General features: G+C 42.8%; 2 protein-coding genes across 6 annotated transcripts in view; both read right to left on the bottom strand.

The window, feature by feature from the left end:
• Positions 1-3,524, bottom strand: part of CAPN10 (calpain 10) — an 11,806-nt gene extending 8,282 nt beyond the window's left edge. The window contains exons 1-5 of the mRNA XM_027647200.1: positions 3,464-3,524; positions 2,879-3,086; positions 1,405-1,536; positions 981-1,177; positions 1-55 (exon numbers count right to left, since the gene is read on the bottom strand). The exon at positions 1-55 is cut by the window's left edge and continues 181 nt beyond it. Coding sequence (XP_027503001.1) covers positions 1-55; positions 981-1,177; positions 1,405-1,536; positions 2,879-3,022 — 528 coding nt within the window. The 5' untranslated portion in view covers positions 3,023-3,086; positions 3,464-3,524. The remainder of the gene's footprint in view (positions 56-980; positions 1,178-1,404; positions 1,537-2,878; positions 3,087-3,463) is intronic.
• Positions 3,525-6,621: 3,097 nt separating this feature from the next.
• Positions 6,622-25,661, bottom strand: part of ABCC5 (ATP binding cassette subfamily C member 5) — a 67,677-nt gene continuing 48,637 nt past the window's right edge. For 4 of the 5 annotated variants that reach the window (XM_027647180.1, XM_027647179.1, XM_027647181.1 and 1 more), the window contains 10 exons: positions 18,735-18,875; positions 18,014-18,165; positions 17,471-17,587; positions 16,079-16,314; positions 13,659-13,772; positions 12,509-12,621; positions 11,717-11,825; positions 10,098-10,325; positions 9,650-9,792; positions 6,622-8,986 (listed from right to left, as the gene is read on the bottom strand). In XM_027647180.1, the coding sequence (XP_027502981.1) occupies positions 8,714-8,986; positions 9,650-9,792; positions 10,098-10,325; positions 11,717-11,825; positions 12,509-12,621; positions 13,659-13,772; positions 16,079-16,314; positions 17,471-17,587; positions 18,014-18,165; positions 18,735-18,875 (1,626 nt within the window). In that variant the 3' untranslated portion in view covers positions 6,622-8,713. Of the gene's footprint in view, positions 8,987-9,537; positions 9,793-10,097; positions 10,326-11,716; positions 11,826-12,508; positions 12,622-13,658; positions 13,773-16,078; positions 16,315-17,470; positions 17,588-18,013; positions 18,166-18,734; positions 18,876-25,661 lie in introns of all 5 variants that reach the window. The other variant, XR_003528324.1, reaches the window with a different exon arrangement.

Here is a 25,661-nt window from a genome sequence, read left to right on the forward strand (position 1 = left end):
ACTAGTAATTTCTACATCACCTTTCATGATCATTCTGTATAAATAAAGAACATTTCTTCCTCTTCTTCAATTATTCTTTGTTCTCTCTTGTACAAACAAGCAGAGTAGCACTTCCTTCAACAATCTAAGCAAGCCAAGAGACAACCTTACCTGATGCACCAAATGCAAAAAATAGCAAAAGTAATCAAGACTACAATAGAATTATAAGTTTTAACAATAAGATCTCAGCAGAAAACAAAGAATATTACATTTCAAACCTACAGAGATGCTTTAACATGACATTGCTGCTTTACAAATTCTGCTCAATATACCTACAGTTGAATAAATTACTTGATGCTTGAAGTCTTTCTCTGCCCTCTGCTGGCAACCAAACAATCTTCCATCCATGTTCTTCTGGATATTAGATGTCTATCTTACCAGTGCATTTTGTCTCCAAATTGCTTTGTCCATCTGGACAGCTTTTCGATGGATGTGTCATAAACCATAAAATAGCTGCATTTTCAAACACATTAACACTATGGTTGTTTCTTAAAATAATAAACTATCAAATTAGGCAAAAGAGCAGTGAAACTCACATAACCAGAGCCTCAACTAGCATTAACTTACATAATGCTGTTGCTTTGCACGAAAATATTTGCATGCTTTCTGTTTTTCATTGAGCTCTCATCTTCCCTAGTAAAATATCTTCCTTTAATAAATTAGATGACCAATGGACAGCAACTTAACAAACATAATTTGCATTCTGAAAAAAGCTCCTACTTTTCATCAGAATTCTCTCCCTAAGGCTATCTTACCTCATATGCAATTAAAAACACACTTTACAGATCTACAATTAAAGAGCAACTTCTGCACAAGCCAGGAGGGGACCACCAACTGAACAACACACAGATCTACGCCCAAAGCAGTCAGGTAAAATAAGTAAGTAGGAGGGACGCACAAGTATTGTATTTTTATTTTCCTCAATAACAGTGTTCACATACTTTGCATAAGCTTTTTCCAAGAGTGGAAGCCAAAACAAATCCTCTGTCTGACACTGGGAAAAGCAGAGTTTCCCCCCAAGGCAAGGCAAGCGATCGTCGATGGTCACTTCCACCCAGTGCCCAAACTGCCAGACCCGACAGGTGAAACAGCCTTGGTAGGACTCATCTGTCCAGCTGGGTTGACCTGGAGGGATCACCTAGTGGCCAAAAGCCAAAATGAAGACAAACAATGAATTATTTTTTTTTTTTGTAAATAAAGCCAGTTTAAAGGATACTGAATATCAACAATTTGTAGTAAACATAGAAAAAAAATACGACAACAAAACCAGTAACACTGAGCATAATGAAACCGAAACTCACATGGCAGTTTGGGACTCCAGAACAATACACAAATGTCAACTAGGTGAAGAAAACTTCTCCATACCTTGTTCAGTAGGTATTTACTCTTCTGCAAAGCCACACAGGCACACAGGAACCAACAGTCTCCCAAAATTCCTTGTTTCACTTGCACGTCCTGCACATTGTTTGAAAATAATCGAGGAGAAGAACAAATGTCCTAAAATTAAAAGAAGAAGAGGTAAAGCCAAATCCTGCATGACATTCTAAGGAAGTGTGTTTCAGGGACTGGGAGGGCTCCAGAGACATCTCATAAAGCAAGGGAATTTTTACTTCTAGAAAATTTCCTTTCCAGACACAGCCTAAGCAAGCAATAACAAATAAATGTCTTGTGGTTATATTGCAGGTACTTTGTGTGATGTAAATCAAGTTCCCACATGAATTTTAGTATACAAATGTCACCATCAGGTGCAACCTTAGCAGAAGCAGCAATAAGTGAAAGACAACATAACTCATCAGTTCTTTTCTAGAGTTATGATGAACTGTGACAGCTGATGCCATCCACTTTGAACTGCACGCCCCAAGTCACAAAAACCTTCAAATAAGTATAAGGGAAAAACCTTTCCTAGAGCAAATAAAAATAGATTGGTTGGTAGCAAGAGGGGTACTTTCAAACGTAAAGTTCTGAACACTTTTAATCATATCTAAAAGTGAATTTTTTAAATGGTTCTTCTTACATATAAACACTGCAAGAAACGGAAATTAACTGATCAGCCCCCAGTAGCAATCAAAGTGTGAAGTACAAAAGCAGGAAGCTACACACTGGGCTCTGTAAAGTTATTTCTTTGCCAATTACACCTGACAACCAACAGCTCTAACACAGTTCTACAGCCACCCCCAGATGAAGGGGAGAAAATACAACTGAAGAAAACATACTTTTTTTCTTCCGTTACATTCTTATAGCCTTTTTTTCTCCTCGATACAAAGGCAGTATCATAAATACTTCACTTTAAATGAGTGCACTGCCAAAAAGCATTCCAAAGCTTTTAGCTCTCATACGGCTTGCTCTGCAACCCAGCTCAAAGTTTAAAAGCAATACAAATCATATGACAAGTTATAAATTTAAAAAAGTTTTCTTTCTTGTTATCAAAGAAATCAACAACCAAGAAAAAGCAATACACTTCTGAAAAATTCGAAAATCCAATTATTTGTTTTCAAGGCAGTTACGCAACATATTGAAAAATCTGTGAATGACATAATGCTGTATTCTAACTTGGAATGCACATTATTTGCATAACAAAACATATTTATAATAAAATATCTGAACTTCTACCAGTGCCTGAAATTTAAAATCTCCACAAGAGGATTTAAACCTACAAACAAGCACCCAGGCTTATAAACTATAACTCATGTATTTTTAACACTGACATACATTGGTTTTATCCCTTCTATATTTCTAAACAATAAAAACACCCAGAAGCAGTCATTCAATGCTAACTTGTATTTACTACCTGAAAGCCCAGTTCAGTTAAAATCACAGCCCTTTACACCTTAAAACTCACCTTAGGTCTCAACCAAGATATCTCGCCTCTGAACTGGGCAAGCGGGGTACAATAATCAAAAAATATAGAGGTATCACTGGCCGGAAATGTGGGGTCAGTGTAAAGATCTCTTTTCACCATTAATTGCTTTTTCTCTCCCAGCATTTTCAACACAGTCCTAAGCAGCTTTGCCGGCAGTTCCCACGACTTTATATTGCCAGGCACAAACCTGCAACAGAAACGAGTGTTACTGGGGAATTTCAACAGGGAAACAAACAGGCACGGCGCATCTATTTAGGGACAGAAAGCCTCTCGCTCTAACACGCAGCACCTTGAACCACCACGTTGCTGGTTGTTCCAGCACCCAATACCACCCTGTACGGCTCTGCTGGAAGAGAAAGGGGGTCTCTGACGAGACCCACTTACGTCCCCTCCGCCCCGCTCCGCACACACCCTCCCCACAGGGCTCCCCCCCCAACACCCTTTTCCTCGCACCCAGCCCCAGCAGGGCCCCTCTGCTCACACCTCCTCCCACCCAGCAGCACCCCGTCCCCACAGGGTCTCACAGCCCGGCCACCCCCACACACGCCCCCGCTTCCCCCTCACCGGGGGGCGGCCCCGCCGCCGCCATTGCCCGGGGCGGCCGTTACCGGGCAACGCCGCGGCTCCGCCCACCCCGCGGGTGACTGACGGGACAGCCGACCAATCAGCGGGCGTTACGTCCTCGTGCACCACCCATTGGCTCCGCCCCTCCGTGAGGGGAGTTCCCGGGATCCGCGAGCCCCTTGTTCAGATTCCCTGTCCCGGAATTCCTGGGAGAAACGGGAGGCTGCCTGCGTGGAGCATTATCTGAGAGGAAAGCGCAGTGGTCACCCGAGCTGCTCTTACAGGGGGAGGAAAATGAAGCCAAACACTGTTTTCGTGATGATTGTGACAGAGAAGCTGTCAGAGAAATTGCTGACCCTCACCAAGTGCTTCCCTGGCATAATGGCAAAGATCACATTTTCAGATAGTTTATCACCATGTAATTGTCCGAGGACTGTACTGGCATAGGAAATAACTTCTCATACTCTGATAGCTACTGCTGATCAGTGAAATAGAAAAAATACCCTAAAAAATACTCACTTGCTCATGACAAAGGACAGAAATGCAGAAATAAGGGCCCCATGAGACCATCCTTCAGCAAACTAAGGTTTTGGGACAGGTCAAGGCACACTGAAGCAGGCTACTTTCTTTTTCTGTATTTGGGCCTTTCACGTCAGTGTTTCTCAAGGAGCTCAGGTTTGGCCAATAAAGCAGCTGCTGAGCCAGCGTGGGAAGACCTGGTGTTTACAAAAAAGCTTGTTTTTCACACTTGCCTGTGATGTGTTTGAGTCTAAAGGTTATGTCCCCTGGTCCTTGGGTAGAGAGGTCATCTGAATGAGAGAGATCCACAGAAAACAAGTGCCTGACTGGTTTGCATCAGAAATGAATGCAGAAATACTCCTCTTGAGCCAACTTCAGCAGATGGAAATGCTCACAGGTAACTGCAGCAGCTGTCCGCCCACAAATAGGTTCTCTGGCCCTTTGTCATGCCTGTTGTACAGACACAAGACTTCTCCCCTGCATACTGCAAATTTAATCAACAAACAAGACTTTTCATGTTCAGTTTTGACCCTTTGGGGAGCAGAAGAAACATTGCTGGCAGTAAGAATAAGGACCCCTCTTGTCCATGGCTCATGCAAGGGAGCTGCAGCTGTGAGGGAGCCAACACAGGAGAGGTCTGTTGGGGGAGGGAGAGGGGAAAAAAGGCCTCTGTGTCAGGAACAGTGAGGCTCTGATCTATGTGATTTCACCCCTGTGTTCTTTGGGGAACAGCAATCACAGATCACAACTGTATAAATTCCATTAAAGGACAGACTCTAGAAAGCAGGAGTGTTGAGCTCTAACTAAATACAGTAGGCCCAACCTGGAACAGTTAACTAGTTGAACACATAACTATTTATGAGTTATTAGAAAAAGGAAAGAGCTGGATATTATCTTTGTCTCCTAGATGCCTTACATGCTTTCCTTGCCCCACTGCAGACTTGGAAAGGGGCAAATTCGTGCATTATGCAGCTGATGATGCTTTTTTCTGTTAACCTGAACTCTTGGGAAAAAAAGCAGCAGAGAATTTTCTCTGTTGCTTCGTGGCAATCCTGCTGAATTAAACCACTCCTGGAGACACAAACACAGTCCTATTGCTATAGATATTTAAAGTTAAAAGGGATTTGTGTCCAGCTAAATAGCCAGCTCATTTCCATATGAATGAAGACAATCCTTTAGAATAGCATTGATATTTTTATGATTATTTGCCAGCTTTTGGGTTTCATCAACCCTATGTTTGCTTTTGTCTCCAACTCCTGGTGGTTCAAGGACAGGGGGACAAGTAAAAGTGATAGAGCAGCGGTGGTTGGGCCCAACACAAGTGTTTGTTTCTGCAAATTATGATACATGGAAATTGTTCACAACGGAGCTCTTCCAGTTCTCTGGATCCTAATACCAGAATTAGGAAGGCAAAGGTTTATTAGTCCCTGCAAATATCACTCAGCTGACAGTGGTCGGCGCTGTATCAGAGGAACAGCACTGAGTATCTTTTTGCTTAGGGGAGACTTTGGAAGGGGTGCTTGGGGTTATAGATCTCTCATTAGCTCAGGCACAGCTCCAAACTTCCAGCCTGGCTACCACAGCACACAAGAGCAAGGTGGTACAAAACACCAAAATTAAAACAATGCACAAAGCTGATGCTCCCCTAGATCATACTCCTAAAACGTCAACCTTAATCCCTGTGACACTTTATACCAAATCATATCCCGTCTCCCACCCTTTCTTATCACCTCCCACTTTGCCTTACAATGCATCAACCAACATGGCTATGAAATGCTAAAAAAATTAAGTTAGAAATATTCCATTTTATTAAAGGGTTTGGCTCTTCTGAGCTTTTGCACAAGTGATATTTCTAGATCCCATGTTGCCCTGCTCAAGGCTGCAATGACATAAAGTAATAGTTTTCATTTTCAAAATAAAAAAGATAACCCAATTTCTTGGCATCTGTTTAAATAAAATCAATCTGTTGTACTAATCTGACTTAAACAGATCAGAAATTAACGTACCAAAGATAAAACAAATAAATAGTTTCTATTTAATCAGTCTAATTTGCCTGTCAGTGAAGTCTACTACAAATCAAGACAGAAAGTAACCTGAAGCACTAATTTATTTTATGTCAACAAAAGGAAGGCTTATCTCTACAAACTCACTGCCAATTTTTTGCCTCTCCAAAATAAAAATGCACTCCTTGCTCACAGGAGAAACAAAAGTACCTGAAAAAGAATGTATGGAATACTTTAAACAAATCTCACTCTGCTTCTATGTTTCAGAAAACCAGTCTGACAAAAAAAGCCATTTGATGGGATCTCAGAGAGATGATGAGAGCAAAAACACTAACTTAGGTTTCATTAAAAAGGAAACAGTCTGGTTCAGGCAGTATTTCCCTGCTCTAATGGGTGTATATGCAAACACACAGCCGATCTGATGTATTTCTATCAGCTGTAGGAACAATAGATAATATTTACTTTTGATTATTTGCTTTTGCCACCTCTCCAGCTTCTTCCTCTGCAGCTTTTAAACAGTTTCCAAACTCCCTCTGTGCTGCACCCCAGAAAAGGACAGAACAAAAACATTGTACCAAGTTAGCTCTTCCACACAGCCACAGCAGAGACGCTAAAAAACCGCCCAAAAGGCTGAACTTGTCACAAAGCTTAGTTTAATTTGACAGTCATCATAAGGCATCCATGTAATGAAAAATTTCCACCAGGGTCACAAATATTCTCCCATGAAATAAACTGAGTTAAAACAGAGGCCTGTGATTCCAAAAGATGCGAGTGGTTCCTGGTCTTGGCCAGGCCGCCGCTGCTGGCAGTGGGGTCCAGGAGGCGCAGCACCAACAGCGGCAACTCCGGAAGTGTAAAGTCAGCTTGTACAAATCTCTTTCAATAGAACAACAAATGAAAAGGAAAGAGATTTGTGCAGAAAACATCATTCTCCATCCTTTCTGGGAAAACAAAACAGAATTAAAGAGATAATCCCATTCAAGGAGCAAAGAGCAGAGCTTGGAGTTCTGAAGCCCAACAATGCTGATGGCCCATTTTTAAAACTAATGAAGCACTACAGAGGCCTGAGTTTATTATTGCTTTATCCCAGCTCAGCCCAGGCTAAGGCTATGGTGAAGTCCAAATTAATTTAAAGCCAGAAAATGCAGATCCAGTAACAGCACCTAAGTCCCCATCCACACATGGGTGTAAACAGATACTTTTGGTGAAGAAAAAAACAAGCCTCCCAAATTTCCCCCTCTTCCTGTTCTGTGCAGATCCCCATAGCAGGGCTAAAATTTGCCCTGAAGTATAAAACAGTTTCTCTCACATCTCCGTTAGCTGAGCCTCTTGCAAATGTTTCACCTTTTATTCAGACTATCCTGGTGATTCATCAGCTCAGAGATGCCTTGCAGGAGCTCACAGAGGGGCACACAGGCACCCACGTGTTAAAAATGTTGTGGCACAGAGTCTATGAACCATCGCCTGTACTCTGTAACACCCAAGGACACTTTGCCCTCAAGTTTCCTGAGACCGAACGGCGCAGACGGAAGACAACGTCTCCCCATCCTGCATGGCTGGCCAGTGATCCAGAGAAACAGCACATCTGGTAAATTAAATGGCACCTTACTCCCACCGTAAGTCAGAAAACAGACTCGGGTAAAGTGGGGCTTAAAAGTTTCTCATCAAGAAAAATGGTGCTTCCCTCAGACAGGGCAAACTCTTATTCAGGCAAACATTATTCAAGGCAGTAAAATTCTACCATGGATATTGCCAGGGTTGATTTACAAGCCAAGATATGCTGGGGATCTTAAGAATCTAAAGGTCCTGTTAATTCTTCCCAAAGGACAGAAGACACACAGAGTCTTTCTGACAAACACATGTGCCACATATCATGACACACTAACCCAAGGTTGCAGCTAGATCAGAATTGATGGCATTTGGGCACCTAATTTTAACTTTTGTGAAAATTCAAGCCTACACATTATGTTATTGCTTGTCCCATCAAGTGCAAAGGGAAAATGGAGGGTAGGGTTAACTACAGAAGGATTTCAAATCCATCATAGGGTTTCCCGGTTCTTTTTGATATATCTTTTTATATATATATAAAAAGCATTATTATTATTATAATTTAGCCACCTGTGGGCAGGGGGGAACAGGAGCTATTTAAAATTAGTTTCTTATTGAAGTATTAATCCTCTTCCTCCCAAATCACAATACCTTTGTCACAGGAAGGAGCTTAACACGAAAACGTGTTTGCTGCCACTGACAATTCCTGAGTCTCTCCCTTTGCAGAACTTTAGACCAAATATCAGGACAATGACAGCTTGACACATACACACTCCCCAGCAACATACACACAGCAAGTAGAACATGCCTCAGTGGCCTCAGAAAAAAAAAGAAAAAAAAAAGAAAAGAACCCCACCAATCAACAGATTCGGAGAAACCATCCAGATGAGCCTCAGGAAAGGGAACTATCCACTTTCCATGCAGAAGCAACTGCCCAGGAGTCCCTGCCCAGTATAAACCAAATCAAAATATTCATCACACAGCGGAAGGATATCTCTGAAACCTGGCAGTGTCACACACTGGATACTTGAAGGCACATTTGCTTTGTGTTTTGGGAGAGAAATCCAGTTACAATGACACGCTGCAGCTGCAAGGCTGAGAGAAAAGGAGGCAACGCTTGGTATCTTTCCTCTGTTCCTGTCCCCATTTTCAAGCTTTGTGGCTGGCATGAACTGGTGATTTAAGCAGACACGTTGACATCCCTGAGTGAAATGGCACCATTTGTGGCCTCTGAGACTTTGTCCTCAAGCACCATTGCTGGTGTGTCTGTAGTGACTGCTGTAGTGTCTATGGCAGGAAGTGGATTCAAGCCCTGTGATAAAATCTGTTGGATCGTTTTCCGCAAATTGGGGTGCAGCTGGTTTTGGGTCTGGTAAAAAATTTCTAAGGCAAAAGACTTGAGGGTGCCAGTGCAAAGGTCCTCATAAAGTGGAATTGTGTACATCCGAGACATCTGCAAAAAAGGAAAACTGGATAAAAACACTTCAATAAAAGTCAACAAGTTCGGATCTTCTACAGCTACACTCTAACAGCTCTAAATAACTTCACACTGTAGACAAGCAACACGTTTCCTCAAAAGACAGATGAGTCTATTCTAAGTAAGTCTAATGCAAAGATTTTTATGAATGATAATAAAAAAACATCTGCTCTCTGAGCCACTTCCACAAATAACAGGAAGGCCAAGGAGAAGAGGCCACACTGAATACATGCATTAACCTTTTGCTCCTGCACAGTAACAATCACTGAAAGGAGCTCGATAAGCCCTCGCCTTGCTTGAAGTGTAAATATTCAAATAATCACATGATTCAGTAGTGTGAAAACTTCTGGTCTGGAAAAGCCAGGGCTGCTACAAAGCAACACAAAAAATGCATGGGGCAGAGCTGGGACAAGGGTATTGAGTCAGGCTAGAGAAGCAGAGATTATCTGTAGGCATTTCTAATTACATCTGCCCATTCCTCCCCGCCCGCTAGCAGGTGAGCCATGCTCAGCCCCTTCACAACACACCTGGGCTACACTTGGCCAGGAAGCAGAAGTTCCAAGGTCTTTCACGTCGCATGTCTCATGCACATGTCTCATGCACTGAGAGGTGCAGTGATTTTAATCCAGCAGTTAGTACCTGGTTTTCCAAGAAGCGACGGACTTTGTAAAGGTCTGGATAATAGTCATTTCGGACTACAATCTGCAGCCAGCGGATACGGATTTCTGCATTCATGGAGTCCAGCTGAGAGGAGTAACATTCTGAAAGCTTTTTTATCACCTCTGAAGAGAGCACATACACAGAGAAAGAACTATGATCTATTTTGTTGATTTTGAGGGTCAACAGAAAATAACAAATCATAAAATCACAGAATCATAGGATGGGCTGGGCTGGAAAGCACTTTTGAAAATCATCTAGTTCAACACCTCTGCCATGGGCAGGGACATCTGCCCATCTGACTAGATTAGGTTGCTCAAAGCCCCATTCAACCTGACTTTACGTGAATGATAAAGTCAACCAGAAAGCTCTTTAGAATTCAATCAATTATTCCAGGAGTAATTTCTACTTTCCTGATAAGAGTACTCACCATGTGGCAGTGGTGACCCATCCAGCAATCTGTCCAGGAAAAGCACAGTTTGGAACGTTCTCCATTTAGTGAGGTCAACGCTGCTGGCAGCAGCAACAGAGTCCAGGGGCTCTGTGGTCCAGAGTTTGAAGAGTGTCTCCACTGGTCTCGTCAGACTGGATCCCTGAGATAAGTCTGGCTCAGCTAATGGAGGTCCTGTAGCATTGAGCCAACGTTCAAACTCCAGTCCTGGAATGAGGAACACCAAATATGTGGAGCAGGGATCTCTGCAGGTAGCTTGGCTGCCTCAAGGTGCAGGACTGCTTCTAACATAGTTAAGAGAGGTTCTAACAACAGCAAATCAGACCAATCTACAGTTACAGTGGCACAGCAGCGTCACTGGGATAGCCTATGGAACACCTGAAAGAGTGCCAGCAACACCTCTCAAACCTAACCATGAGCTTTCTAGAGCTCAACATTGCAGCAAGTAAGTACAAAAACCACACATGCCCTTAAGGCAGCCAGGCTGACAAGTATCTGTGATCAAACTATAATATAAGACTTCTTGTGCATGCATTGCTCTTTCTCAGGATTATGAGGAGCACTAAAGAAAATTGGGAAAACCTGCTTCATAAAGAAAAAAAAGGGAGGTGAGAGGGCTGACTAAACTCTTCCTATCCACCAGTAAAAACGAGCAATTTAAATTTATTTATACAATAAATAGCAAAAAAAAAGAGTTTCTGCACAAGCAGCAGAGCCTGCTTTCCAATAAAGCTCTTCCCCTTGACCCTTTACCACCTCAGTACTTTTCTAACCTCTGGCAATACTTCCTGTTCCACTCCATCTACCCTTAAACTCCTCTCTCCTGCATCCACTGAATATTAGCCAGGCAATAACTAGCCCATGCTGTGATTAACTTTTTAACCAACCACTGGTCCAAGTAAAACACAGAGCTGCTGAGCTCCTGCTGCAGCTTTTTCCCACTCATCTACACCTCTCCACAGGCAGTTTCCTCTCCACAAAGCTGAAGGACCCCAGTATCTTTAAGAGCTGTACTCCCCTGCTGGTCTGGTTTAAACTGACCAGCTGACTACTTGCAAGGATGGACAACTGGCACGATAACATTAGTCTCGTTTCTTTAAGCAACTGGGCTAGTAAGCACCTAGTAGATTACAAACCTTCCATAAATCCACCAATAGCTACAAATAGGGGATATAAGAGAGAGTGAAACATTATGGAAGAGATTTTATGTATGTGTAAGACCCTGGGAAAGTTCTAGTTCTCAAAGGATGTTTTCTATAATTGAAATAGATGGAATTTCAAAGTATATTTGCCTTTTCCCTGCATTTGAGCATGTGTAAATCTGACATGCACTGATCATTCTGTCTGCAGAGTGAAAGATGAGTTAATGGGAAAGTTAACCAGGGGCCACTCAGCTAATTAATGCCCAAATTGTCAGCAATTTAATATGTTCTCATTCCCCAACACAGTGACAGCAACAATAAATTCTGTCACAAACCTGGCTGTTGCCAAAGGGTTTTGTTCGCCTTAGCATTTCCCGATGCATCCTCCAAGCAAAGCACAAAATTTATCATCCAGATTTTCTACAGTGTTTACAGTTAACTAAGTAAATCTCCTACCTGCTTTGCTCTCAACACATTGCTCTTTCAGCTCTGGAAAAAAATTCAGGAAGGAATCCAGAAGATCTTGAGCCACAACGCTGGTAAATTTGTACTTCTCAATGTAGGCCTGAAAGAGTAAAAAGTTCAAATTATAGTTAGGAGAAAGACAGCTTCCTTTTGATGTAGAACCACTGCATGCAACAACAACAACAAACAAATAGAAACAGAAGAGTGAGACCAAGCATCTGAAGATTTAAAAGAAATAATCAAGAAAAATATTCTCCCTCTTTGCCCAGACGAGTGAAGCACTGTAAGAAAAAAATCGAGGAGCTGCAAATACACTGACAGCTGTGTACCATTTCTTCTACCTTTTCAAAAACAAGTCAGTAGCTGATAATTTTCTACAGGTTTTGCAAATGTGCTCCAAGGTCGTAACCTGCCCTTTGTCACCCTGGCAAAAAAACAAGCAGCTAACACTTCTTAGTAGTGAATCAAGCCACATCACTCCACTCACAGGCAATCTGTGCTGGAACAGCTTTCTAATTACTTGGAGCAGAGAACAAGAGATAACAAAAATATACTACTACTCTGTATGTAGCACCTCATAAGCTCAGAATCTAAAAAATCTCGTAGAAAGATTCATCCAGGTTGACAGACAGGCCCACAATATCCCTCCATCTCAGACACAACTGCATTCAACTTTACCCCTAGCAATTAGCCACAGTGACGAAACCCAGTAAAAAAGAACCAAACAACAACAAAAAAAGCAGCTCTAAATTGCAAGAGAAGCACGTGCTTATTCACACTCACTCTTAGGAAGGAGTCAAAGTGTTTTGGGTCACCACAAAGCTGGGACAGGTAGTAAACAAAGCAGTAGCCTTTCTCATAGGTGAAGAGGTTCATTAAATTACTGGGATTTACACCTGAAAGGAGAAGACAAAGTGATAAGACACTCTAATGAGGACAGTGATTTCCAGCCCTTCTGAATATACAGACCCCTCAAAGATCACCAAGTCGAAACATAGTGACTTAAAACCCAAACAAGTCTGTTGTCAGTACATTTAAGTTACTACAGTAAATCAAATGGATGCAGTCAAACACACAGCCTGATAAATAATAATTAAAAACCCAATTATTGTAAGTACTAATTCCCAATGGAACAAGTCACTCTAAATTAGAGGTCATGGAAAACATCTGAAAACAAATCCTTTTCTCATTTTTCAGTGCCAAACTCAGGGAATTGCCATACCACAAATTTTCAAAGTTATCAATATAAGGTAATCATTACTTGCTCCTCTTTTGAAACTTCCAACATGTGCTTTTCCATTCCATTCAGTTCCAGTATCATCTCCACTTGCATTTGAGGTTGTTTTAAATACCACCTCCACTGAAAACTGCTTCACCCCACCAACAGTGACCACAGACCTAGAGAACTATCAGTGAAGAAGATACACAGATCTGGAGTGCATTCATGCATCTGGCTCAGGGAATAACCAAACAGCCTCTGCGAAGCTCAAATTGGAGCAAATGCCTATGTTTATTGGCATGCTAAATACACACATACTTAGTTCTTACATGAACACATAAAACCAGGAACATTTAATAGCAGAGGATTTCATGTGATGTTTCCAAATATGTCCATTATAAACTACTTTATTTTATAAATTCAGAATTTCAAGCCCATACAGCTTTCAAGGCAGTTTTTCAAACTCTTTCTACGCAGTGAGTCTGTTCTGTTCTTCCACAGAACAATATTTGTAAAGACAAGTTATCTAGATTCGAAGGAAACTTCAAGGCCAAGTTTCCTTACTTACTTTTAGCCTGGTTTACAAACCAGTATTTCTTTTTTCTTTCTTTTATAAATGATGTGTAAAAATCAATCTTTTTTTTTTCTATCTTCCAGCAGTGATATACAAATGTGTATAATTTTGTGTACATTAGCCTCTGCCAAAAGCAATACCTGGCTCCAGTTTAACCTGAAGCTTGCTGACCGGGTTGTCTTCTCCGAGGAGCTTCATCTGTCTGTGGAGAGCATCGAGGCGGAATGCAGTCTCCAAACATGTGAAGGCAGCTCCTACCCCAGAAAATAACTTGTTAGTTGTGGGAAAATGACCAGCAAAACCTGACCTGTGCAGGACTAGCACAGCTACAAAGTAAAAGATGCCAAAGGTGCAAAAGACACAACAGCAAGACAGAATCACAGTAATGTAATGGCAGAGAAACCTGAGTGCAAAACATCCTTTCAATTTGTAGTGGAAGTCAGAACCTAACCCAGTGCATTTCCTCACTCTGATTATGCAGCAGGCTGCACTGAAAAACAAAGCAGCATGAAAACTACACTAGAGTTACATCCTTGACATCATCTTATCAATTCTTGCAAGATAAGCAGAGCAGCACTGAAATACATATTCTACAGGTAACTTTCAGGGAGCAATCAAGTACTACAAAAACATAATGCCACTGGTAGAAGAGTAGACACAATTTCAAGTTGCCAAGGAAATAAGTTGCCAATAAGTAAATGTCACCTCTGGGTGAAAAGAGAAAAGGATTAGATTTGGTTGGTATATTACTGATCCTGTGTATCTTTTTTAACCTTTATCTATCATCCTACCCATACTTTGTCATACATTTTTCACCTTGCACTCATTAGGGTTTTTTACAGCTGTGACTGGGTAGGCCATTCCTTCTCTTCTCCCTAACTGCAGTGCAGAGCATTCCATGCTTTCAAGCCAAACTAGCTGTATTACACTGGCAAGTCAAGAGATCTTTCCTATGCCCTTGCACATGCTAAAGGCAGAAGAAAATGGATTTTCAGATTCAGAAGATACTTAACATCCATAACTATTAACATTTTAGCCTTCTTTGTTAAGTTTTCAACTTGAACAACAGTGTTTGTTACATAGATCCAATCTCAGAGTCTCGATGCATGAAACACTAGAATCCAATAAAAGCAAAATGTGAATCAAGAAGCAGGATATATTTGGAAGACAGGAGAACCTGTATGAGCAGAGCAAGGGGTGGATGTGCTTCCCGGGGGAAAGCAAGAACCAGGATAGCTAGTGTTAAGGGCAATTACTTCAACCTGCAGGGAGAAGGATTAAGCAAGATCCAAGAGATGTGGTAGTCAGTGGACTCAAATTTCTCTAAACAGTGTCATTACAAAGATGCTTTTTTATTAACAACAGAAGATACTCCAGAAATTACATCAGAAATGGCAAGATTTAGATCAGAGGTTTGTCTTAGACACAAAATACAAAATAGAATGGAAAAAGAGCTTACTAAAGAATGGCACAGGGAAAGGCATTTCTCAGTTTCCTAACAAATGCTTTTTGAAACAACCAGTTCTAAATTTCAAGAGAACAGACCAAAATCAGCAAAGAGCTTGTTCTGCGTCAGAGGGACAGACTAAGATGGGACAGAGAACAGGTCTTCTGACCTACTCGTATCACTGCCATGTATAATGTGACTTAGGACAGTCCTAACCACTGAGAATTACTCAACATAAAGCAGCTTTCAAAGACATACAAAATGCAATTTAACATCTCCATAGATGCTCAGAGCACTTCTTTCCCTAAACGTAATCATTATCGGTTCATCTCCAAAAACAATATACATGAATAAAAACATAAGCAATCTTCTAAACACTTTTGCTGCCAAGATTTCCAGTAATTTTTCCGAGATTGTTTGCAGCAGACATGTAAGAATACACATGGAACTGGCTTTTAAGAACATAACAGGACAAACCAGAAAACCGTGTGTTCCCATTATTCACTTCAGCAAAAAGCCAATTAAATTTAAAAACAAGAGGAATGATTTACTACTTATGTATTCTAAAGGCAGCACCAACAACTGGCCTGTGAAATTCACTGACATAAGCAAAGGCAGGGCTGTTCAGTCCTGCAGGAAGCCTCCAGCAGATAAACAGACAGCTACATAAATGTATACTTTTTTTTGTGCTATTGCCATGGTTCATTCTAACAGCAGGTACCTACTAACTGATCAGGATTAGAAGGACACCTGTTCAGAGGACAGTTATTTCACAACGCAACCATAATAAGATTCCTTACATCTTTCTCTGAAGTATCTTCTGCTCACCTTACTCTGACATATGAACACCTGCCTGGTACCCAACAGTAGTTCCAAAGTCCCTACAACACTGTGCTAATACACCTCACTCAAAGCCCCTGTTATAATATCAGGTATTGATTCCACCCAAAACCAAGACAACATCAAACTCGAAGCATTTAAAGTGCTCAGTGCAAAGTTTGTGGCTGAAAACCAGCTCCCTACAGACTTTTGAGCTTCCAAGGCAAACATCCCACTGCAGCCAACTCTGTTATGGTAAGGTGTAGAGAAGGAGGCACGTTTCTGCAGGTGTACCGTAGGTCTCGGTGGTGATCCGGCGCTGCGCGTAGGTGGCCAGGCCCTCGCTCAGCCACATCTCCTCCCAGGTGGCATTGGTGACTGCATTTCCAAACCAGCTGTGGGCAACCTCGTGGATGACGTCAATGATCAAAAACTCATCGCTCTCCAGAATGGAAGAGATGATGAAGGTCAGGCATGGGTTTTCCATAGCAACAATAGGGAAGGATGGAGGAAGAAAAACAATGTCATATCTAAAATTAAGGAGAGAGGGGAGAGAGGAGGTAGGTAAACTACAGCTGTTTCAGAAGAGACACAGTAACATTTTCCTTTCTTTAGGAAAGGCTCATCCGAGACCTTTATGTGACTTCGTGAACGAACTTCCTAGACCAGTGGTGCCTAGTTCTTCTGATCAGGGAATCAAGCATTTATTCTGTTGGCCAAGGACCTGCTCACATTTGGACATAAAGACTTGACAGTCTTTTCATGTGCAGCAGATCCAGCACTTCCCAAAAGCATCATGCTCCCTTCACACACACAAACTCATCACAAGTTGTGTATCTGAGAGCCAGAACCACTAAGTTTACACTATATACGGGAGTGTAACACAGTGTTGAGTCTCCAAAGGCCTCCTGGAAAAAGAGAGACTGGGAAACTATCAATGAATTAACTGATCTGGTCTACATGCAGTGTCAGCAAAATAACTCAGATCTGTCTGCTTCAGAACACAACAATAATATTTGGTTTGTTTTCTAAATTTCTCTACCAATGATCAGCACTGGCACACTGGGCAATGTTGCCAGATTACTTCAAGTAACATTTCGTAAGTTAACAACAATGAGATCTTCCTGCTTACCTTTAGCAAAGAAATATAGGAAGCCTTGGTAAACATGGTCTCTCATCCAAAGAATGAAATTATTCTCTTAAAAACATTCTTTTGTAATACATACTCAAGCTTAATTCGAGAAGTATTAATGTTGGGTTTGGGGACTTGGGCTCTCAATGACTCTGTACTGAGATTTTCAGTATCATCAGGCCTACCACAATAAATACATCACATCTCAAGTGCCACATGCAGAAATAAATGAGATAAATAAAATAGCCATACATTTTAAATAGTGTCTGGCCCAGTGCTGGGCTTGCATCACAAAACATCTTCACTCCTTAGGAAAGATCCACTGTTTAGAAACCTCCAGTTCTGCCCCAAAAACCCAGTAAAACACATCTGTGCCTTCATGGTCCTCCCTGCCACTTGCAGAGACAAAACTCTGGAGTTTGTTTTCAACTACTACAATCGTCAGTTGAAATGCTCATTTGCCTTGCTATTGCATAGGGAGAAAGCATGATCATTTCTCAATATTGTTTTATTTTGTTCCCATTATATATCCCTGGGAGACTGATTAAACTCACCTTCCCCATATATAGGGGCCATACAGACTCTCTGCAGCAGTCAACCAGCGTTCAACAATGCCAGAAAGCTTGCTGATGGCTGTTGGCAGCAGGCAAGGCTCTGCCCACACTCTGCTCCTGTCAGAAAACAGAAAACATCAGGTGATACTTCAGCAAACTGAATTATCTCTTAGAAAAAATAGTCTGACTGCTCAATACACTTCCATGTATGGTAATAGTGAGAGGAGGCCTCCCATCAGACTCGGGCCCTCCTTGGCTAACACTCCATGGCACGAGGTAACCAAAGATCCCTACAATAAGGCAACAAAAAAGCAGCTGTAATGACTGCGGGGGACAATAGGCAGCATTTATGAAAGAGGAATATATCTTTGCCAATGCAGTGCCATGAATTTCTTTACACCCAACTACACCTCAAACTCTCTCAACACTCACAGCTCATGGACCCAACTGTTCCAATATTACTGACTCAATGTCAGTAGTACTTACAACACAAAGTACTGCACAGAGACAGAAAACGCAGAATCAACTCACTGCAAACCTTACCTTGGACCTATGTCTGCATGTATAAGGTCTCCTGCCACCAGGGCCACTAAGTAGGCAGGAACTGGATATTCCATGTAAAATTGATATACACCTTCCTCTTCTAGGTAGGAACTTTGGGTGGCACTCATCAACACCTGTATGCCTGCTGGAGCCTGGAAGACCAACATCATACACATCAGTTCACCAGATGATTACAGCTGAATGACTACACCAGAGATCTCTTGTTTATTTTCATCTGTCTGAGGATGTACATTAAAAACAATCATTTTAGATAACACAGAATGTAAGATTTCTGTGAGGTTTTTATACCACAATCTGCCCAGCCCATGAAAACATACCAACCAAAAATATTACTTCTCCTATATGCCAGCTGCCCCAAAAGCACTCACATATCAAATTATTGCATCTATACAAGATGCAACATTATTTGACACTACTGGAAGCAACCAGCCAAATTCTCTCTCATATTATCCATTCCACAATTATTCTTTCAGTATTAAGTATAGGGGAGCAAGACCCAAGTGTGATAGGCAGCAGAGTCACCTTCATGGCACTACCCTGATTCTGGCCCAAGAACCAGAACGGGACCTAAAAAATGCAGTATTTTTTATAACTCTGAATCACAGTTAATATTTTTATCATGTGCACATACATGATGTAACTATGCTTTCACAAGTGAACAGCAACTAAGAGCTCCATTCACAGGCATTCGGTCCCTTACCTTGACAGTAGCTGAGTAGGTGCATTTCACTGCAGGGGTGTCAAAGCAGGGGAAGAAGGAGCGGTTACACACCGAGTGGCCCTGCGTGAAGACAAATGGCTTGGCATTGCCGTACGTCAGCTCCGGATCCAGCCACCAGATCTGTTAAAACGTGACGTGGAGAAGAGGTGAGGGAAAGGGACAACACAGGGATGAACTGCCAAAAACTAAATCTGAAATGAAGAGGATTGTGGGGGAGAAGCACCACCTCTGTTGTTTGGCTCCCTAGATGAATACCTGGCATGGGGCACATTTCCATTCCTAACAATAGATCTTTCTACTCCTGTTTATTTGCTGGGACTGCTCAGAGGAATTTCTTGCTGCCTGACCACTGAGTGGTGACACCCTGCATGGTGACTTCCAGCCATTTTCTATTTCTGTTATGTCAGTTTGCTTGGTTAATAGCAAGTCCCTAACCAACATCCACACAACCTCCTTCTCAGAAGGAATACTCTGGATATCTTCATGTTTATAACTCAATATGAACAGTAGAAGAAGGGGTCAGGTAACGCAACCTGGGGAAAAAAAAAAACAAAACACCCAAAACAAACCCAAATCCACAAACTAAAAAACCCTGAGGCTGAACAGTGTACACAACATTATCTGTGACCCTGACACTGCCCTCCTGGCTGAAGCATCAAACATTTTGACACTATGCAAAAAAAGTCGGTATATGTAAGAAACATCTGGTCAAGGACACTGGAGGCCCCCTTTTACAGAATGGATAAGGAGATTCTGGGTGGTCACAAAAGCAAAAACCAACAAAACACAACACTGAGCATGTCAATTTTCAGCACCAAACAGCAAATAAATCACAAGTCAGACCCTCAGCAAATAATTAGAATAGATTAAGAATAATAAGAAAAAATGCAATTATTTGCCTTTTGTTTTTTCTGTTTCAAATGTTTGTGGTTTCACATGCTCCCTGCCTCCAACTTTGAAGTGTAGGAGCAATTTTAAATAAAGATTTTCTTGTAATCCTAGAACTCTGGAGCTGAACTTTAATGGAAAATATCAAATATTGTGAAACTCGCAATAAAGTTGGAACCACTGGAAGTCTTGGGAACAATCAAGCACAAGGAATAAAACTTCTGAGTCTGCTGAATTCTTAGATCAAAGGAACCAATAAATCTGAAATCAGGGAACAGCAGTTAGTGCAGACATTAGTTCAGTTCTGGTCCTCAAGGGAAAGCAATGAAACACAGAGTAGAAACCTGAGTACTAAGTCTGCTCATGTTTTAACAACATATTACAGCTCCGTCTCCTAGTTAACCTGTCTTCTGGAAGTTAAAGTTTTCTCTCTCTCCTGCCCTATCAGGTTACTCTTTGTTATCTTCTCTTGCCTTTAGACCTTTTTCCTCAGCTGCCAGTGTACTCCTCTCCCAAATCATCCACTGTAGCAGCACCCCCGGGGATCAGTGAAAGGTAAAGACAGGAAACACACTGTCAGCAGCTTGGAATTGTTCACATGGAGGCTCACACTTCCACTGGCAAACATTTGGGTATTTTCAGGTGGGAGGAATCACAAAATTAAAAACCTCTACGTAGAAGTAACATTAACCTCAGAACAGCATTCTTATCTTGAAATTTGGTTTAAGATTACCCTCTTCTGTTTGAGCCTCCAGGGCCAGAAACATGCTTAAAGCAGGACTTCTGAGGAAGCCTGTCTGCTCACAGCACCAGGGCTCAGGCTGTGCCACTGTTCATGTCCACGTGCTGCATTTCAGCGTAGCACTGCCCACACTCCTGGGTCACAGCCCAGGGGCACTACGTAGCTACAGATTTCCACTCCATGGATACCTGCATTTCACAGCAATGAATATTGTCTCTGCAATGTGACATTGTGGAACTGGAGACAAATATTCCAGAAGGCATTTGGGGACACGTCTCATTAAACCCCACGGTTTGAAACTAATAGCTTCCGCCCAGATCACACATTCACAAAAAAATGCAAGTGCTGTGTTTTAACCCAGAGTAGTAGCTTTCTAATGATCCAGGGAGGAGGCTCAGATATTAAGCTTTTAAAGATCTGCCCAAATGCCAACTGTTAAAAGCACTCCTCTGATCCGTAGCTTCGTGCTTGTGTCACAAAGTCTGACTTATGTAAGGTTGGCCCTGAAGAGACTCATCCTCAAAATGTTCTCTTTCCTTTGCTTTTTGAGAGACAGAAAAGGCTAACAAAGGAAACAGAAAGATAAGGCACCACCAGACCTAAGTTGCAACACCTAAGTAGGAAGGAAAAAGGGCTGACAGACGATGTCTTTAGAGCAGAGAGATAAGGGGAAGTTCACCCTGAGCAGGGCAGGAGGAAAACATAAGCAGGAAGGGGAGGGAAACTGAGAGCTGATTCTTGTTTACAAGAAACTCCATAAATTAAGGACAATTTCTTTTCAACCAATACCCCTTTATTTGACATTTGGTTGAAGTTAAATGAAGCACCAGCCCCACAAGCCAAGAGGGAAAACATTTGCAGAGGATGAAGTATTTTTTTCCCCTGTTTTCTAATGTCTGCAGCTACATGGCAAGCCTCCGTCTCTCTTTCCAGAGGCACTTGGAACAATGATGAAAGTTATCCTGAAACAATATAAATAGATCTGTAATATAAATAGACCAGGCTATGCCACTGGACAGAGGCAGGACTATGGGCTGGGGAAAACGAGTAAAAGCAGCACCCCAGAAAGGGGTGTGAGGCACAGGGTGCTGCTGGGGCAGGCCGTGGAGCCCTGCACAGGGACAGAGTGGCATTTGGGGCTGTATCATCTACTCCACATCCAAATCCCTTCCCTTGGGAAATACACATGACATCATCATAATGCTCTTCCTTTTTATCTAGCTTTCCATGTATACAGGAAAGCTGTTTCACACATTAAAGCTGTTCTGTGATGCAATTCAAGAGAAAAAAAAAACCTGCTGCATGGTTCCTCTGCTGAACAGAGGCTTTGGGCAGCCCAGGCTTCACCCTGCCCACATACTGCAAGAAGCTCCCACTTTATAAGACACCTGCCAAGAGTATAATTTTTATTGACTTAGATCATAATCTTTTACCCAAATCTGGCAGACAACAAAGGCAATTAGCTAAGCCTCTTTCAGTTTTAAATCTCTCCATGTTTCTACACGTATTATTGATGAAGGTCCCAGGAAGAGCTGCAACGCCACAGCTTCTGTTCTAGGCAAACAAGCCACTCCATCTGATGACAAAGCAAACGTAACACCTGGGCAGGAAATCACTGTAGGGGGACTGAGAAATTCAAGACAAATCTAAGGAACACCTGAGAAGTTTCAGCACTGCAAAGAGGGCTGTCCTTTTTGCTAAATCCTGAGAATGAGGAAATGCTATCATTTTTTATACCAGAACACAGAGCCGGATTTTCATTTAAGGAAAGAAAATAGCACTGATGTTAAGATGTACACTGCCAAATCAGAGGTGTGACACAGTGGGCAAGAGAGAGGTGTAAATTTTTCTCTCTAGGGAAAAAAAACAACCCAAAACGAAAATATCATGCGAGAGTATTACTTGAGGGGTGAGGGAAAAGAAGGGGAGGAAGAGCAGAACTACAGTCCCTGACACACCTGATAGTGTGTGCCTTCAGCCCACACTGTGAGAGATACAAAATGATGATGACAGTCTTGCCTCTGATGGAAACTGGTGATGTACCAAGCATATGGTTTCCTAACAGCACAGGGAGCTGGAATGCTCTGTGAAAGGCAGATTTAATCTCTCAGCTGTCTCTCAGTGTCCATCAAACAACCAAAGATCTTGGCTCCTTCCTCCACACGAGAAATAATGGGACAGTCAAATTACATATCCAGATGGCTCAAACCAAGTATATCAAGACAAAAGGTTTCCAATTTTAAACACTCTACTATCTCTGCTGCTGATCTTACTGCCAACACATTCACACTTCACTGCAACATGAATTTACTGTTTTATAGGTCCCATAAGTATGTTAAGGGTCCCACAGAAAATAAACCCTGACCTAAGGAGAATATATTCCTAGAATGGCCAAAGAAAACAGAACTCCTAGAAGAGAGAGGTCTAACATTGTAAAGTTGCCTCACTGACACAGAGAAAAGGAACGGACAGGATACCTACAAGACACAAATATAAACAAGTTCACCCTTATACACATATGGGTTACTCTTCCCTGTTAAAGTGCAACATTGGGCTGGAAAACAGCAATGACAGAGAGCACTACAATAGCACCAAACCACTTTGGATCCAAAAAAAATAGTTCAGCATACTGAACATGAAGGGCTAGAACAGGTGCTACTCGAGGACAAATACTTTGCCAGCCAAAACCTACAATTGTGAGCGAGCAAACACAGTAGGATTTATGTCAGTGAGCATGCCTGTTTCTGCTTTCCAGTATCACTCAGGAAGGGCAGTGCACACCCCTGACTCTGATCATCAATAATCTTTTGACATGAGTCCTTGCAGCTTCATTTCAACTGAAGCAGTTCATGCTACTAAAGGCACAATAAAGACTTTAAAAGACAGGATAAGAACAGCTAGTTCACCTCTGATCCAGGGGGAGCAAGACAACAACAGACAGAATGGAAGAAATTTTCTGCTCTTAGCATCCTCAGATATGGGACATCCACATGGGATGGTGTGTGGGGCCAAGGAGGCAACACACTAATGCAAGGTGAAACTAAATGGACATCACATCAGTGCCCTGCACCTCCCAGTGGTTTTCAGGTCATTCCTGAGACTCAGAGGAGTACTGCACTACATCTGAGATCATTTCTCCACAGACTCAGCAGGACAGGCTGCCCCTTTGGCAACAGGGCTGGCAAAAACCAGGGCTAAGCACAGGCCAGCCTAAAATAAAACAGTTTGTTCAAGAGGAGGAAAGCGTGTTATCATGTACTTCGGGAGGTCTAGCTCAGCCAGACTGAGAATGATTGCACACAGCAATGCCAAACTAGCTTTGAAGCTTTCTCACCACAAACAAGGCAGAGAGTGGACAAAGAAACAGGTTTCTTCACAAGCCTTGGGAAAAAAATAAAGAACGGAATCTTCTGAACGCACTGTGGGCTACATGGAAGAGTATTGTACAAGGAAATATTAAACCCAGGAGTTCCTGAGGTGAAATGGAACAATATCCAAGTGGATCTGAATTTAAAAGTGCCAGAATCTTACTTCATTTTTACACTTTAAGGGAAGGACTAAAACATTAAAAAGGCACCATGTGACCACAGGAAACTTCTATCCATAAAAACCTTCATGTGCAACTCACTGTTCCAAGTGAGCCGATGTATTAAGACTACTCAGATGATTCTGAGGATGAAATTAATTTCTTGAGCTTCAATGCAGTATTGAAAATAGACAGAAAAACATCCAGCAAACTCATTCTATTCCGCAACGCCTTCCTATCATGAGGAAAGGCCTACTATTTACTTGCTGTTGGGCTGTTTTCCAAGAAACTGTTATGTTCAATTCCTGCTCTTGTTAAATACCTTGTAACAGTTGAATAGGTCCACGCATTTACTGATTTTGACCAGTGCAACAGCAACACCAAACCGGTGGGCTCAGTCAATTCCTTTAAGCAAGACAGGCAGCAAAGTTGCAACATTCTCAGAAAAACATTCCTTTTGCAAATAGATTCATAAAGTACATAATGAAAATCACATCAGTTTAGTTCCCAACCTGAACTGACTGTACAGTAACAAAAAGAATCAATATTCCAGTGATAACTTCATGTTTTCACTGTCATAACTTCTTAAAAGCACAAGATCTGCTAGGCAGCACCTAAAAGGCCAGAAACAAACCACTTCGAAATACCAGGGGTTTAAAACAAGAGACAGAATTTACAAAGCATCTCGCTGGCGAAGAAAGCTAATCAACAGAGACGTGGAAGCACCTCCACAACCACATCCAAACGGGTGTTTTGGGCCATTTCTCATCCCTTTTTTCCAGTAGATGACTTGTAGGAACATGTGGAATCACCCCTGTTCTTCTCAAAGCTCCTGACCACAGCTCTTTGGAACGTCAGCCTGGGTGTGCAACGCCTGATTTTTTAAGTGCCTGGCAAAACCCCCAGGGAAACTCCTGCATTGTGGATGACATAACTTCTCTTGAAGAACTGAGTCGAGGCAAGAGTTTACAAATTTTCCCTCTCCTCGTCAACAACTGCAATGCCCTTAAAGGATGAAAAATTTTAACATCACTATCGTGGTGGGGGATGAACAGCCTTGGGGGCCGCGGAGATAGATGGGGGAAGGCAGGAGGGAGATCGGCTGGGTCGGTACGAGCATCGCCGCTGAGTGCGGCGGGTGACCGCGGGCGGGGGTTGGCACCGCCGAGTCCCCCTGCGGGTAGAGACAGATGCTGCTGCCGAGCGGGCAGGCGCTGCCCGGCCATGGGGGACGGGGACAGGAACAGAGGGGCTGGCAGTGAGATATCTCCCAACGCCTTCGCTGCGGAGCCGGGGCGCTTCCCCGACGGTCACTCACAACAGGAGCAAAGATGCGCGACAGGCGCGGGTGGCACGGGAGGACTCCGCCAGCCACCCCGGGACCCCGTTTCCTACATTACCACCCCCCAGTACTCACGGCGGGACCGTCGGCCGTGGTGTAGCGGACGATGATTTGGAAGGGCTGGTGCGGCTGGAGGGCGGCGGGCAGGGAGACGGTGAGGGACGAGCCGTAGTCGGTGAACGGGTCCACCCTGAAGCCGAGCGGGCAGGCGGAGCAGGGCGGCTGGGCGAACAGGGGCAGCGGCGGCGGCGGCTCGGCGGCGGGCGGGGGTCCGGCGGGCGGGTCCCCTGGGGGGGCGGCGGGGGGCAGCGGCCCGGCGGCGATGCAGGGCGCCGAGAGGAAGGTGGCGGTGGCGGGCGGGCTGGCGGCGCAGGGCGGTGCGCAGGGTGGCGGCGGCGGCGGGCAGGG

Source organism: Corapipo altera, unplaced genomic scaffold (genome assembly GCF_003945725.1).
Source record: "Corapipo altera isolate COAL_440 unplaced genomic scaffold, ASM394572v1 113, whole genome shotgun sequence".
Taxonomy (NCBI): domain Eukaryota; kingdom Metazoa; phylum Chordata; class Aves; order Passeriformes; family Pipridae; genus Corapipo; species Corapipo altera.